This window comes from Oryctolagus cuniculus, chromosome 1, assembly GCF_964237555.1.
Source record: "Oryctolagus cuniculus chromosome 1, mOryCun1.1, whole genome shotgun sequence".
Classification (NCBI taxonomy): Eukaryota; Metazoa; Chordata; class Mammalia; order Lagomorpha; family Leporidae; genus Oryctolagus; species Oryctolagus cuniculus.
In genome coordinates this window covers 43,886,805-43,900,020 of record NC_091432.1, presented here as the reverse complement: position 1 = coordinate 43,900,020, position 13,216 = coordinate 43,886,805, and the positions used below count along the sequence as shown (strand labels likewise).

At 35.9% G+C, this 13,216-nt stretch overlaps 1 protein-coding gene across 1 annotated transcript in view; it reads left to right on the top strand.

Annotated features, from left to right (window-relative positions):
* SLC17A6 (solute carrier family 17 member 6) overlaps window positions 1-12,554 on the top strand; it is a 50,339-nt gene extending 37,785 nt beyond the window's left edge. Inside the window, exons 9-12 of the mRNA XM_002709004.5 lie at window positions 8,160-8,292; window positions 8,693-8,803; window positions 9,501-9,628; window positions 10,433-12,554. Of these exons, the coding sequence (XP_002709050.1) occupies window positions 8,160-8,292; window positions 8,693-8,803; window positions 9,501-9,628; window positions 10,433-10,768 (708 nt within the window). The 3' untranslated portion in view covers window positions 10,769-12,554. The remainder of the gene's footprint in view (window positions 1-8,159; window positions 8,293-8,692; window positions 8,804-9,500; window positions 9,629-10,432) is intronic.
* The last annotated feature ends 662 nt before the right edge of the window (window positions 12,555-13,216 follow it).

Sequence of the window (13,216 nt, the reverse complement as noted above, 5' to 3'; positions counted from 1 at the left end):
CAGGCACTTAACAAGTATTTGTTGAATACCATCTTTGTGCCAAGCCTTTTCCTGAGTCCTGAATACACGTGTCTGTACTGGCAATAGTCTTGCCATCTCTGTTCATGTTATTACATAAGTCCAGCTGGGCTCGCTATTCATAGTATGTCTCTACTTGAAAGACTCCGAGGCCTGGGACTGAAGCAAACCTGAGTTTAGGAGTAGCTATTCTGAGAGCTCTTTTGTTATCCCTGTTTCTAAGGAAACTGCTTCCTCCATCACGGAGAAGAATGAGTGCTTTAGACAGGGCTCTTCCCCCGGGAGTGGATCAAACATTGCAGGGTAGCCTTTGGGAGCTCTGTGAGGTGTTACACTTCTCAACAAAGGCTGCTGGAGGTGTGAGTTCATTTTCATAATCTAGGACAAATATGACACTGGGAGGCTATTAATAAAGTCAGGTCTTATGGGGAAGAGGGAAAGAGCCAACTGATGTTAATTAAACCATGCAGTCATTCTGGCTCTGTACTCTAATTAATTGAAATGGACTAAAAACAATGTTGTTTTGCAAAAACTAAATATAATAGCCAAAAATACTGATTTACCTGCTTGAGTCACCTGCTATATACTTAACTAAAATTGTGGATAAATTCTGCACACACAGATTGTTCTGAATATTGTGCTTAGACTGCTAAAAAAATCTGCTGCCTTACCTAAAAAATGTATAGAGGAAGTGATGGAAAAAATAGAGCTTGGGCTTTGAATCTAGGGTGACATGGCTTTGAATTCAAACTCCACAGTAAAGTTCTGGTATGTAACCTTGGGAAATTTTAGAATAATTGCTGGTCTTACTTTCCTACTTATAGATAATGGTTAACACTATGTTTCAGACGTGAAGCAAAATTTAAGTGAAATAAAATATTTGCATAGATGATTATTCTCCCCAACTTTGGTTAAGTAGTGTCTCCTATAGATAAAACCACAAATACAAAGGTTTGCTATTCTTTCTAGATATACTGACTCAATGAAAACAGAACTAACATATATCTATTTTATATCTATACCTATATGTCTGTGTAACTGTATCCATATCTGTATCTATTTTTATGATCTATACTCACATAATTTCAAAATACTTTAAAAGTTTGAGCAAAATTAAACATAAGTTTATTTTAGCACAATAAAATTTCAAAATCCATGTTTAGTTTTCTCATATACATTTTCTATGAAAATCATGAAGACCCCGTGAATGCATGAATTTTAATGTTTTCTTGTGCCCAAATAAGCACCATTTAACTCCATTCTCCATGAAATGTTTGAAGTAAGCACACATGCACACACACGCATATGTGTGTATATGTATATATATTGAGACAAAATTTATTTATTTAACATGTCATATACTTAAATAAAATTTTATTAGGATGATTATATATAATATATTTTAGAACTAATATGTTAACTGATACCATTCTATATTCAGAGGTAAATATTTTCAAGCTCTTGGGAATGGCGTATCAGGGGAAGGTAAGTGCTAAGATTAGCCACCTCCTTGAAAAGTCAGATTGTAGGGATCAGTCCGATTAGAGCATCCATTCATTTCTTTTCAGCTTCTTAATGAGGACCAGAGGAAAGTCGTGTTGGATGTCTGCACTTTCCTACAGTGCAGCATGCCAATTTCTAAAAAGAATTTGGGCCAGATGGAGAAAGACACAATCCAGAGTTTGACCCAGATAAAGAAAGAGGAAGATGGGGCAGGTCTAATGAGCAGGGATTTCTATGAAGAATCAGTTATCTATATGTTCAGAACATTTAGCTTACCCTTGGAAACCTTAAAATAAGGACCAAACCACTGTGTCATTGTCATAAATAATAATACTCTAAGAAGTTATTTTTAGTACTTAAAAGTTATTTATTTGAGTGATAAATACACACACAGATAAAAGAGAAACAGAGGCAGAGGAGGAGGAAGATGTAGAGGGGGAGGGAGTGGAGGAGAGAGAGAGAGAGAGAGAAAGAGAGATACATTTGCTGGTTCTCTACCCAAATTATCACAATTGTCACAGCTAGGGCTAAAGCTGGGAGCATGGACTTCAATCCATTTCTCCTATGTGGGTGGCGGGATCCCAGTTACTTGAGCCATCGTCTCTGCCACCCCGGGCCTGCATTGGCAGAAAGCTGGAGTCAATTGGAAAGGCATCCCATAAATGAGCAATCACTGGCAAAAAAACAACAACAAAAAAATTACCTAAATGAAAGATCTCCATGAGTGAGATCCCTGTGGAAAGAACAGGTCATCAAAGAAGGAGGTACCTTTCTCTGAAGGGAGGAGAGAACTTCCACTCTGACTACGACCTTGTCTAAATATGATCAGAGTTGGTGAACTCAAAAGGCTTCCATAGCCTTGGCAACTCATGACTAGAGCCTAGGGTGGTTACTGATGCCATAAACAAGAGTGTCAATTTGTTAAGTCAACAACAGGAGTCACTGTGCACTTACTCCTCATGTAGGATCTCTGTCTTTAATGTGCTGTACATTGTGATTTAATGCTATAACTAGTACTCAAACAATATTTTTCACTTTGTGTTTCTATGTGAGTGCAAACTGTTGAAATCTTTACTTAATATATGCTAAACTGATCTTCTGTATATAAAGAGAATTGAAAGTGAGTCTTGATGTGAATGGAAGGGGAGAGGGAGTGGGAAAGGGGAGGGTTGCGGGTGGGAGGGAAGTTATGGGGGGGAAGCCATTGTAATCCATAAGCTGTACTTTGGAAATTTATATTCATTAATTAAAAGTTAAAAAAAGAATAAAAAAATGAGCTATCAATGCATCTCAAAGACCTAGAAAAACAACAACAAACCAAACCCCAAATTAGAAGGAGGAAAGAAATAATTAAAATTAGAGAACTTAAGAATAACTGTGCATCAATTACAGATCTAAACCAGTCATATTAAGTAGAACAGATAAAAAAACTACTAAGAGGGATAATGTATTTAGTTGTTCATTAACAGTCAGGGCTATGCTGATCAAGCCACCATTTCCCATAGTGTCCACCTCACTCCAACAGGTTTCCCTCTTGGTGTTCAGTCAGTCGTCACCGATCAGGGAGAACATATGGTATTTGTCCCTTTGGGACTGGCTTATTTCACTCAGCATGATGTGTTCCAGATTCCTCCATTTTGTTGCAAATGACTGGATTTCGTTGTTTCTTACTGCGGTATAGTATTCTAAAGAGTACATATCCCATAATTTCTTTATCCAGTCTATCGTTGATGGGCATTTAGGTTGGTTCCAGGTCTTAGCTATTGTGAATTGAGCTGCAATAAACATTAGGGTGCAGACGGCTTTTTTGTTTGCCAATTTAAATTCCTTTGGGTAAATTCCAAGGAGTGGGATGGCTGGGTCGAACGGTAGGGTTATCTTCAGGTTTCTGTGGAATCTCCAGACTGACTTCCATAGTGGCTTGACCAGTTTGCATTCCCACCAACAGTGGGTTAGTGTCCCTTTTTCCCCACATCCTCGCCAGCATCTGCTGTTGGTAGATTTCTGCATGTGAGCCATTCTAACCGGGGTGAGGTGAAACCTCATTGTGGTTTTGATTTGCATTTCCCTGATTGCTAATGACCTTGAACATTTTTTCATGTGCCTGTTGGCCATTTGGATTTCCTCTTTTGAAAAATGTCTATTGAGGTCCTTGGCCCATCTCTTAAGTGGGTTGTTGGTTTTGTTTTTGTGGAGTTTCTTGATCTCTTTGTAGATTCTGGTTATTAACCCTTTGTCTGTTGCATAGTTTGCAAATATTTTTTCCCATTCTGTCGGTTGTCTCTTCACTCTCCTGACTGTTTCTTTTGCAGTACAGAAACTTCTCAATTTGATGCAATCCCAATAGTTGATTTTGGCTTTGACTGCCTGTGCCTCCCGGGTCTTTTCCAGAAATTCTTTGCCTGTGCCAATATCTTGAAGGGTTTCTCCAATGTTCTCTAGTAACTTGATGGTGTCAGGTCGTAGATTTAGGTCTTTAATCCATGTTGAGTGGATTTTTGTGTAAGGTGTAAGGTAGGGGTCTTGCTTCATGATTCTGCACGTGGAAATCCAATTTTCCCAGCACCATTTATTGAATAGACTGTCCTTGCTCCAGGAATTAGTTTTAGATCCTTGATCAAATATAAGTTGGCTGTAGATGTTTGGGTTGATTTCTGGTGTTTCAATTCTGTTCCATTGGTCTATCCATCTGTTTCTGTACCAGTACCATGCTGTTTTAATTACAACTGCCCTGTAGTATGTCCTGAAATCTGGTATTGTGATGCCTCCGGCTTTGTTTTTGTTGTACAAGATTGCTTTAGCTATTCAAGGTCTCCTGTGTCTCCATTTGAATTTCAGCATTATTTTTTCTAGATCTGAGAAGAAGGTCTTCGGTATCTTGATTGGTATTGCATTGAATCTGTAAATTGCTTTTGGGAGAATGGACATTTTGATGATATTGATTCTTCCAATCCATGAGCATGGAAGATTTTTCCATTTCTTGGTATCCTCTTCTATTTCTTTCTTTAAGGTTTTGTAATTTTCATCGTAGAGATCTTTAACGTCTTTGGTTAAGTTTATTCCAAGGTATTTGATTGTTTTTGTAGCTATGGTGAATGGGATTGATCTTAGAAGTTCTTCCTCAGCCATGGCATTGTCTGTGTATACAAAGGCTGTTGATTTTTGTGCATTGATTTTATACCCTGCTACTTTGCCAAACTCTTCTATGAGTTCCAATAGTCTCTTAGTAGAGTTCTTTGGGTCCCCTAAATACAGAATCATGTCATCTGCAAAGAGGGATAGTTTGAGTTCTTCCTTCCCAATTTGTATTCCTTTAATTTCTTTTTCTTGCCTAATAGCTCTGGCTAGAACCTCCAGAACTATATTGAATAGCAGTGGTGAGAGTGGGCATCCCTGTCTGGTTCCAGATCTCAGTGGAAATGCTTCCAACTTTTCCCCATTCAATAGGATGTTGGCTGTGGGTTTTTCATAGATTGCTTTGATTGTATTGAGGAATGTTCCTTCCAAACCCAGTTTGCTTAGAGTTTTCATCATGAACGGGTGTTGTATTTTATCAAATGCTTTCTCGGCATCTATTGAGATAATCATATGGTTTTTCTTCTGCAGTCTGTTAATGTGGTGTATCACATTGATTGTCTTGCGCACATTAAACCATCCCTGCATACCAGGGATAAACTGAAATGTGATCCCTGTTGAACATGGTGGTGGGAATGGGAGAGGGAAGAGAAGTATAATTTGGGACATGCTCAGGCTGACTTGCCCCAAGTGGTGGAGTTGGAAGCATACCAGGGGATTCCAATTCAATCCCATCGAGGTGGCATGTACCAATGCCATCTCACTGTTCCAGGTGATCAGTTTCAGATCACAGTTGGTCATGGTGAAGGGACTGGGAGTCAAAGGGAGCACATAGACAAGTCTAGTACCTGCTAACCCTAACTGATGGAGTAAATAAAGGGGAGAGTGATCCAACATGGGAAGTGAGATGCTCGGCAGACTCATAGAATGGCGGATGTCCTAAATAGCACTCTGGCCTCAGAATCAGCCCTAAAGGCACTCGGATCTGGCTGAAAAGCCCATGAGTGTATTTCAGGCATGGAAAGCCAAGACACTCTGGCAAAAGATCTCTGCGAGTGAGATCCCAGTGGAAAGAACAGGTCATCAAAGAAGGAGGTACCTTTCTCTGAAGGGAGGAGAGAACCTCCACTTTGACTATGACCTTGTCTAAACAAGATAAGAGTCGGAGAACTCAGAGGGCTTCCATAGCCTTGGAAGCTCATGACTGGAGCATAGGGAGATTACTGATGCCATAGACAGGAGTGTCAATTTGTAAAGTCAACAACAGGAGTCACTGTGCACTTACTCCTCATGTAGGATCTCTGTCCTTAATGTGCTGTGCATTGAGATTTAATGCAATAACGAGTACTCAAACAATATATTTCACTTTGTGTTTCTATGGGGGTGCAAACTGTTGAAATCCTTACTTAATGCGTACTAAACTGATCCTCTGTAAAAAAAAAAAAAAAAAAAAAAGAAATTATCAATTCCCAACTTGACTCTCACTGGGATTAAACATGACAATAGGTCTGCTCTGATTTCATCATCATTTAAAAAAATCATCTATTATTTTTCACTTTATGTTTCTGTGTGGGAGCAAACTGTTGAAATCCATACTTAATGTATACTAAGCTGATCTTCTGTATATTAAGATAATCGAAGATGAGTCTTGATGTGAATGGAAGGGGAGAGGGAGTGGGAAAGGGGAGGGTTGTGGGTGGGAGGGACGGTGTGGGGGGAAGCCATTGTAATCCATAGGTCGTACTTTGGAAATTTATATTCATTAAATAAAAGTTTAAAAAAAATAAAAAAATAAATTAGAGAACTAATAAATAAAATTGAAACCAAAATAATTTTGAAAGATCAGTATGAGAAAGAGCTGTTTTTTTGAAAAAAAAAAAAAAACAAAAAAACAAAATTGATATACAATTGGCCCAACTAATCAAAAGAAGAGGGAGAAGATCCAAATTAATAAAATCAAAGATGAAAAAGGAAATGTAACAACAGATACCACAGATCATCAAGGGCCAGCCATTATGGGTAGAGCCCCTGCTTGCAGAGCCAACAACCCATATATTCAATGATTTGAGTTCCAGCTACTCCACTTTCAATCCAGCTCTCTGCTATGGCCTGGAAAAGCAGAGGAAGATGGCCCAAGTCCTTGGGCCCCTGCACCCTCATGGGAGACCCTGAAGAAGCTCCTACCTCCTGGCTTCAGATCAGCCCAGCTCTGGCCCTTGTGGCCATTTGAGGAGTGAACCAGTGGTTGGAAACTTCTCTCTGTCTCTCTCTGTCTCTGCCTTTCTGTAACTCTACCTTTCAAATAAACAAATAAATCTTTTAAAAAAGAATCATCAAGAATTATTACAAAGAGCTAAATCTCAACAAATGGGGAAATCCAGAAGAAATGGATAGATTCCTGGATACATACAATCTACCAAAATTGAGTATGAAGACATAGAAAACCTAAACAAACCAATAACCAAGACAGAGATTGAATCAGAAAGACCTACTGAGAAAGAAAAGCCAAGAACCAGATGGCTTCACTGCTGAATTCTATAGAACTTTTAAAGAACTAATTCCAATTCTTTTCAAACTATTTAAAACAATTGAAAAGGAGGAGGAAGGGTAGGAGTACACGAGAGAGAAAAGGTGGGGTGGGAAGTATCAAAATATTCCTAAATCTGTATATATGAAATACACAAAATTTATACCTTAAATAAAATTTTTAAAAAATTAAAATAAAACAAATTTTAAAAATTTAGAAAAGGAGCCAGATCTGGGTGTCAAATCCAGGCACTCCAATGTATGACACTGGAATCTTAATCATTAGGGTAACTGCATTCTCCTCTAAGAAGGTTTTCGTCATTCTGAAACAATAAGTGTTACTTACAAGACAATGGAAAGTGTAAAGACAGTTGAAGAACCATCAGGAAGTTTTGAAATGACTATAACCCTTTGAGGTCACAAACAGAATACATTTATACATTGTCTAAGGAACTAGCAGATTCAATACCCTCAATTATTAAGACAGTAGGTTAAAACTTCACAAAAATTCTATTTCTTTATTCTCTGTGTTGCACTTCTCATAGTGCTTTGCACAATCCCTTTGCCAAAAGAGTGAAATATTGATAAGCAAAGCTTTGCATTTTGCTTATCCAATTAATAAGACTATTTTTTCTCTCTCTATTACTCTTCAACTCCCCCTCTCCTTCTCTTGGTAATGATGAATTTGTGGAGAAACATTTAAGATATAAAATGGACATACAAATGTAAGCCACTATGAGACAAGATTCAGGATAATTGATTCATAAACTCAAAATTTACTGAGTGAAACATAGCATAAAAAAGCATTTCCTTTTTCTAGAAGACAAAAATGGATCAAAGTAAATTTACTTAGCTTTATTTGGTCGTTCTGGGAAGTTATTGCTTATTCTGGTAGTGAGTAAGTGGTCATTTGGAGAAAGTATTTTTCCTTCTCTTGTTGCTAAAGAGTTGATGATTGATTCAGAAAATCAAGTCCATTAAATTACACACACTATTTATGGTCATGTATATTTATTGCCCTTTTTATTTTCCATCAGGTTGGTATGCTGTCTGCTGTGCCACACTTGGTAATGACAATTATTGTGCCTATTGGAGGGCAAATTGCAGATTTTTTGAGAAGCAAGCAAATTCTTTCAACTACTATGGTGAGAAAGATCATGAATTGTGGTGGTAAGTACTTAAGTTTCAGCAAATTCTCCTCTAAATGAATGAATTACTTGCAACACATAGCAAATTACTTAGTTACATTTAAATTCTTGCCTTCATTGTTCATTTAAAATCATTTTCCATCTTACTTCCAGCTATTTATAACTTCTAATTCTAGATAAATGCATAATAATGTAATTAGTATATATTATAACTATCTCAACTCTTCTGTATCATTGAAACTAAGTTGTTTTGGGTATTTTTGTTAAAACACAGGAAGAATAATCTCTGACATCAATTATTACTACTATTAAAGTCTTTTTTAAGGATAAAGTCTTTTTTAATATGAACTCTCCGAGGTGATATTTCTAGACAATTGAAATAGCACTCATTTCTAATGAATTTCATGTGTTTGTTTTTGAAGGTTTTGGCATGGAAGCCACATTGCTTCTAGTTGTTGGCTATTCTCATACCAGAGGTGTAGCAATTTCCTTCTTGGTACTTGCAGTTGGATTCAGTGGATTTGCTATATCTGGTAAGATACAATTTTTTCTTTGCACTTATGACATTCTGATTTTGACTGTTAATAAATGTTATATATACAGATACTATATATAATTATATATGTATAAATAACTTTGTTTACATAAATATTTTTATCTACATCTATGTATATATCTATATAATGTGTTTCTCATCACCTTTTAATATTCCTGTAACCCTGTATGTGACAAATGAACAGACATATAAATATGAGGGGACTCCCAACATTTTTCAGAAAATGCATATAATGAAAAATACAAATGAATTTCAAAATTTTTAACTTTCATTTTCCACAAATTTCTTAAAGTACCCAATATATAAAACCACATATACATATTTTTGCAAATATATATATATATATATATATTATGTGATGAATAACAAAATATTCACATTAAAAATAAGTCAATACTTAGAAAACATAATTTGGATTTGTTACTACTCAGTTCACCCCCAGTGTCACCATTTATCTTTATTGTTGTTGCTTAAGGTGAGGATTGCACATTAGGTGTTGGGCAAGAAATTATACCTAATTATATTATATCCCTGAGGTAAATTATCAAAACGCCTTTATCAAGCACATGTTTTATACCCAGCATCTGTTAAGGAGTTGTGGTGTGTTAATCTACAGATACTTACTTTTAAGAGATTTGTGAATGTCTGAGTCAAAGCTTATATGTATATTTCAGGTTTCAATGTTAACCACTTGGATATTGCTCCAAGATATGCGAGCATCTTAATGGGCATTTCGAATGGGGTTGGCACATTGTCAGGAATGGTTTGCCCTATTATTGTTGGTGCAATGACCAAGAATAAGGTAAGATGGAGCAAAACAGATATTCAGTCGTAGAAGATCCTCTCATATGGTTGCCAAAGAGTTAATATTTTCTTTTTTTAACTTTTATTTAGTAAATATAAATTTCCAAAGTACAGTTTATGGATTACAATGGTTTTCTCCCACCCCATAACTTCCCTCCCACTCGCACCCCTCCCATCTCCCACTTCTTTTTGGCATTGAATGCACTGACATATACCTCTGACCAGGAAGGTAATTGGAGTTAAGGGAAAAATCTCTCTCTAGAAACTCTTGAGTCCACATTCTCAAGCAATCAGCAATATGCTTCTCAACAGCCTTCCTGATACCCCTGATGCAATTTTAAAAATTCATTTTACTCCCAGAAGGCATATAGAAGTCTTCTGTGCATGATTTGCTAACCTCACATTAGACAAATATACAGTTGTCCATGGAAAAATATGATTATTTGCTATTAGTCCCTATGTGTACATGTAGGACTTCAAAACTGTGGTTACCAGAAGAAAATTAACAAAAGGAATAGGGGAAAAAGGTAGATAAATCAATGTAAATAAAGAGAACATGAATATTTGTAATATTAAAAGACCATGGCTATATTTAGAATTTTATTTTATCACTTTTAGATTTAAAAATTTAGATAAGGAAAGTAATAGTATTATATAAGTTTTTTATCAGATTATTTGTTTTACATATTTAGGACATAAATTTCCCCAAAGATAGTGCTTTAGTTAGCGCTCAGTGATGAAGATGTTAAGTTTTTCCATCATGGAGAGTTTATTCTCATGGTGCCACTTTTTGTCACTGCAGTCACGTGAAGAATGGCAGTATGTCTTCCTGATTGCTGCCCTAGTTCACTATGGAGGAGTTATATTTTATGCAATATTTGCGTCAGGAGAGAAGCAACCCTGGGCAGACCCTGAGGAAACAAGTGAAGAAAAATGTGGATTTATCCATGAAGATGAACTTGATGAAGAAACAGGGGACATTACTCAAAATTATATAAATTATGGTACCACCAAGTCTTATGGGGCCACAACACAGGCCAATGGAGGTTGGCCCAATGGTTGGGAAAAGAAAGAGGAATTTGTACAAGAAGGGGTACAAGACTCATATACCTATAAGGACCGAGATGAGTATTCATAACAAAACTAATTGCTGGATTTATTTTTAGTGTTTGTGATTAAATTAATTGTGATTGCACAAAAGTTCAAAAAATGTGGTGTAAACATGTAAACATATCAACCAGGCAAATCTTGCTGTAAGAAATGAAAATTAAATCAGAACAAACCCATGAAATTGCCATCAAGTGCAATCTGTAGAATTTGTGAAGTTTCATCATTTCCAAGTCATCCATTCTTGCATTCGTAATTTAAGATTTGACTGGTCAAAACTGTAGAAACAAGTAGTTACTCATCAGGTTCATATGAGCTAAAACTCATCACCATTAATAAAGCACAACTAAAATAGTTGACACACTTCATCCTACAAAGGTTAGAGGCCAAAGTTACTTGATCATGTAAAATGCACTTATATATTTGTTACACTATATTGCAAGATATCGCACAGAAGTCCTGTTTTAAAAAGGGGAGAAAACTGTTAAGTTGGTTGCATTATTGTTTTGACAACATTCATTAAATGTAAATCATGGAGTTATCTCTTAATTGAAGAAATATAGTGTGGACTAGCTGCTAGCAAGTTGTATTGAATAATTATTATGATAGCATAATGTGGGAAGTTTTGTTGATCCTAAAAAGGAGTATCTTGCAAAGCTTTATAAGTAATGCTTGGACACAAACACTTATTTCTCTAAAAGAGAACTTATGAAGTGAGGGGTATGCTTCATGTTCTTCCACTCATTTACCTAACAGTATAAAACACTTCACATTTCAATAAAATCCAGTTTTTTCATGTAACATATCACATAACTTTTTGCAAAAAAAATATAAAAATAAATAGACTTCAATGTATTTTTTATTACAACTTTGTACTGGTTGTAACTTGCATTAGGAAAAAAAGATATATACACCTTAAAGAATCTAATAAAAATTTAATATGGAGGTAAAGCCCTTAAAATGCAATATTAACAACAAAATAAATAGAAAATGATTTAGATATCTTTCTTCAATAGAAATTAAATACTATATGAAACTTGTGCCACAGAGCTATATATAATATGAAAAGATAAACTTATTAGAGATACTGTAAGTAGACAATTTTATTATTTAAATTCCCATTTAAGAGATATTTGTTTTAAATATATAGGACAATAAATTATATTAAAATTATATCTATCTATCTACATCTGTAAATCTTATACATATCCATGCACAGGAACATAAGAAATAATCTTCACAACAAACCAAAAATAGCATACACCTAATGTTGGGTTAGGGGACTGTAATTTCTACTTTCATAGAGTCATAGAATTTTAGATGGGGAAGAGGCATTTTGCTTGTCATTTCTTAATATAATTCAACAGGAAATGCAACATTTGTGTACCAAGCAATAAGTGCAAATCACTAAATTTCCTGTCTGTATATTATCTTCATTTTGCTTGTGGGAGCTGTTTGGTTGGTTGGAATGATTTTTTTTTTGGTTTAAAAAGTTATCATCAGACCTCTTTATAATGCTCTACAGTTAATAATAATGCATTTCCCAACTCAACTAAAAATATCCTTGGTGTATTTGTCTATTCTGGATATTTGATTTGTTCATTGTATTGTGCTAGTGACTGGAGGCCCTGCTACTGCAAATATAAAACAAAAAAGTTTGTTTTAAAAATGCAAACCATTCTTGACCTTAAGAAAATAAAATACCTATTGCTTTGTGTCTCAAAGTGATGTAATGTGATCATAGCTTCTGTTGTGTTGAATGAAAAGATGTGGACTGTCATTTTGTTGCAGCAAAAAAGTGTTAATAAAAAGCTCTATTTATCCTTTTTTAAAAATCATTATGTTATTGTGGGTTTGTTTTATTTAGGTTTTAGTTTTATTGAGAAATTTGGCTTGTCTATTCTCCAATGAAGGCTACTCTAGGCACAATAATAGTGGCCTTTTTAAGTCACTTGAGAGTTAATGAAAGAATATGGAACCCTTATCTTGTATGGGGCCTGTGGGGTCTATAGGCCGAATTTTAAATCAAGAACTCAGTCTCTGATTCAAACTCCATCTTTGAATAATAGTCTTCTCACAACTGCTGCCAAGCTTAAAGAAGAATTTGTAAAAAAAAAACCTGACAGGAGAGAGACGCAGAGACAGAGAGAGTCCCATTCATTGAATCCCTTCTCAAATGCCCACAGTGGCTGGGGCCAGGAGCTGGGAACATCATCCAGATTTTCAATTTCTTGAGCTATCATTTGAGCTTCTCAAGGCCTGCATTAGCAGAAAGCTGGAGTCAGGAGCCAGGGCCAGGACTCAAATGCAGAAACTGTGATGTGGGACATAGGTATCTTAACCACTAGGGCCTTCAAATTACTATTAGTGAATATTCTGTGTTTGTCTACAAAGAACACTACAGGTAATTGGCTCTTCTGGAGTTGTGCTCTTCACTAGTGTTTAACCAAGCATCTACTGTGTGTGAGGCACTGGGGAC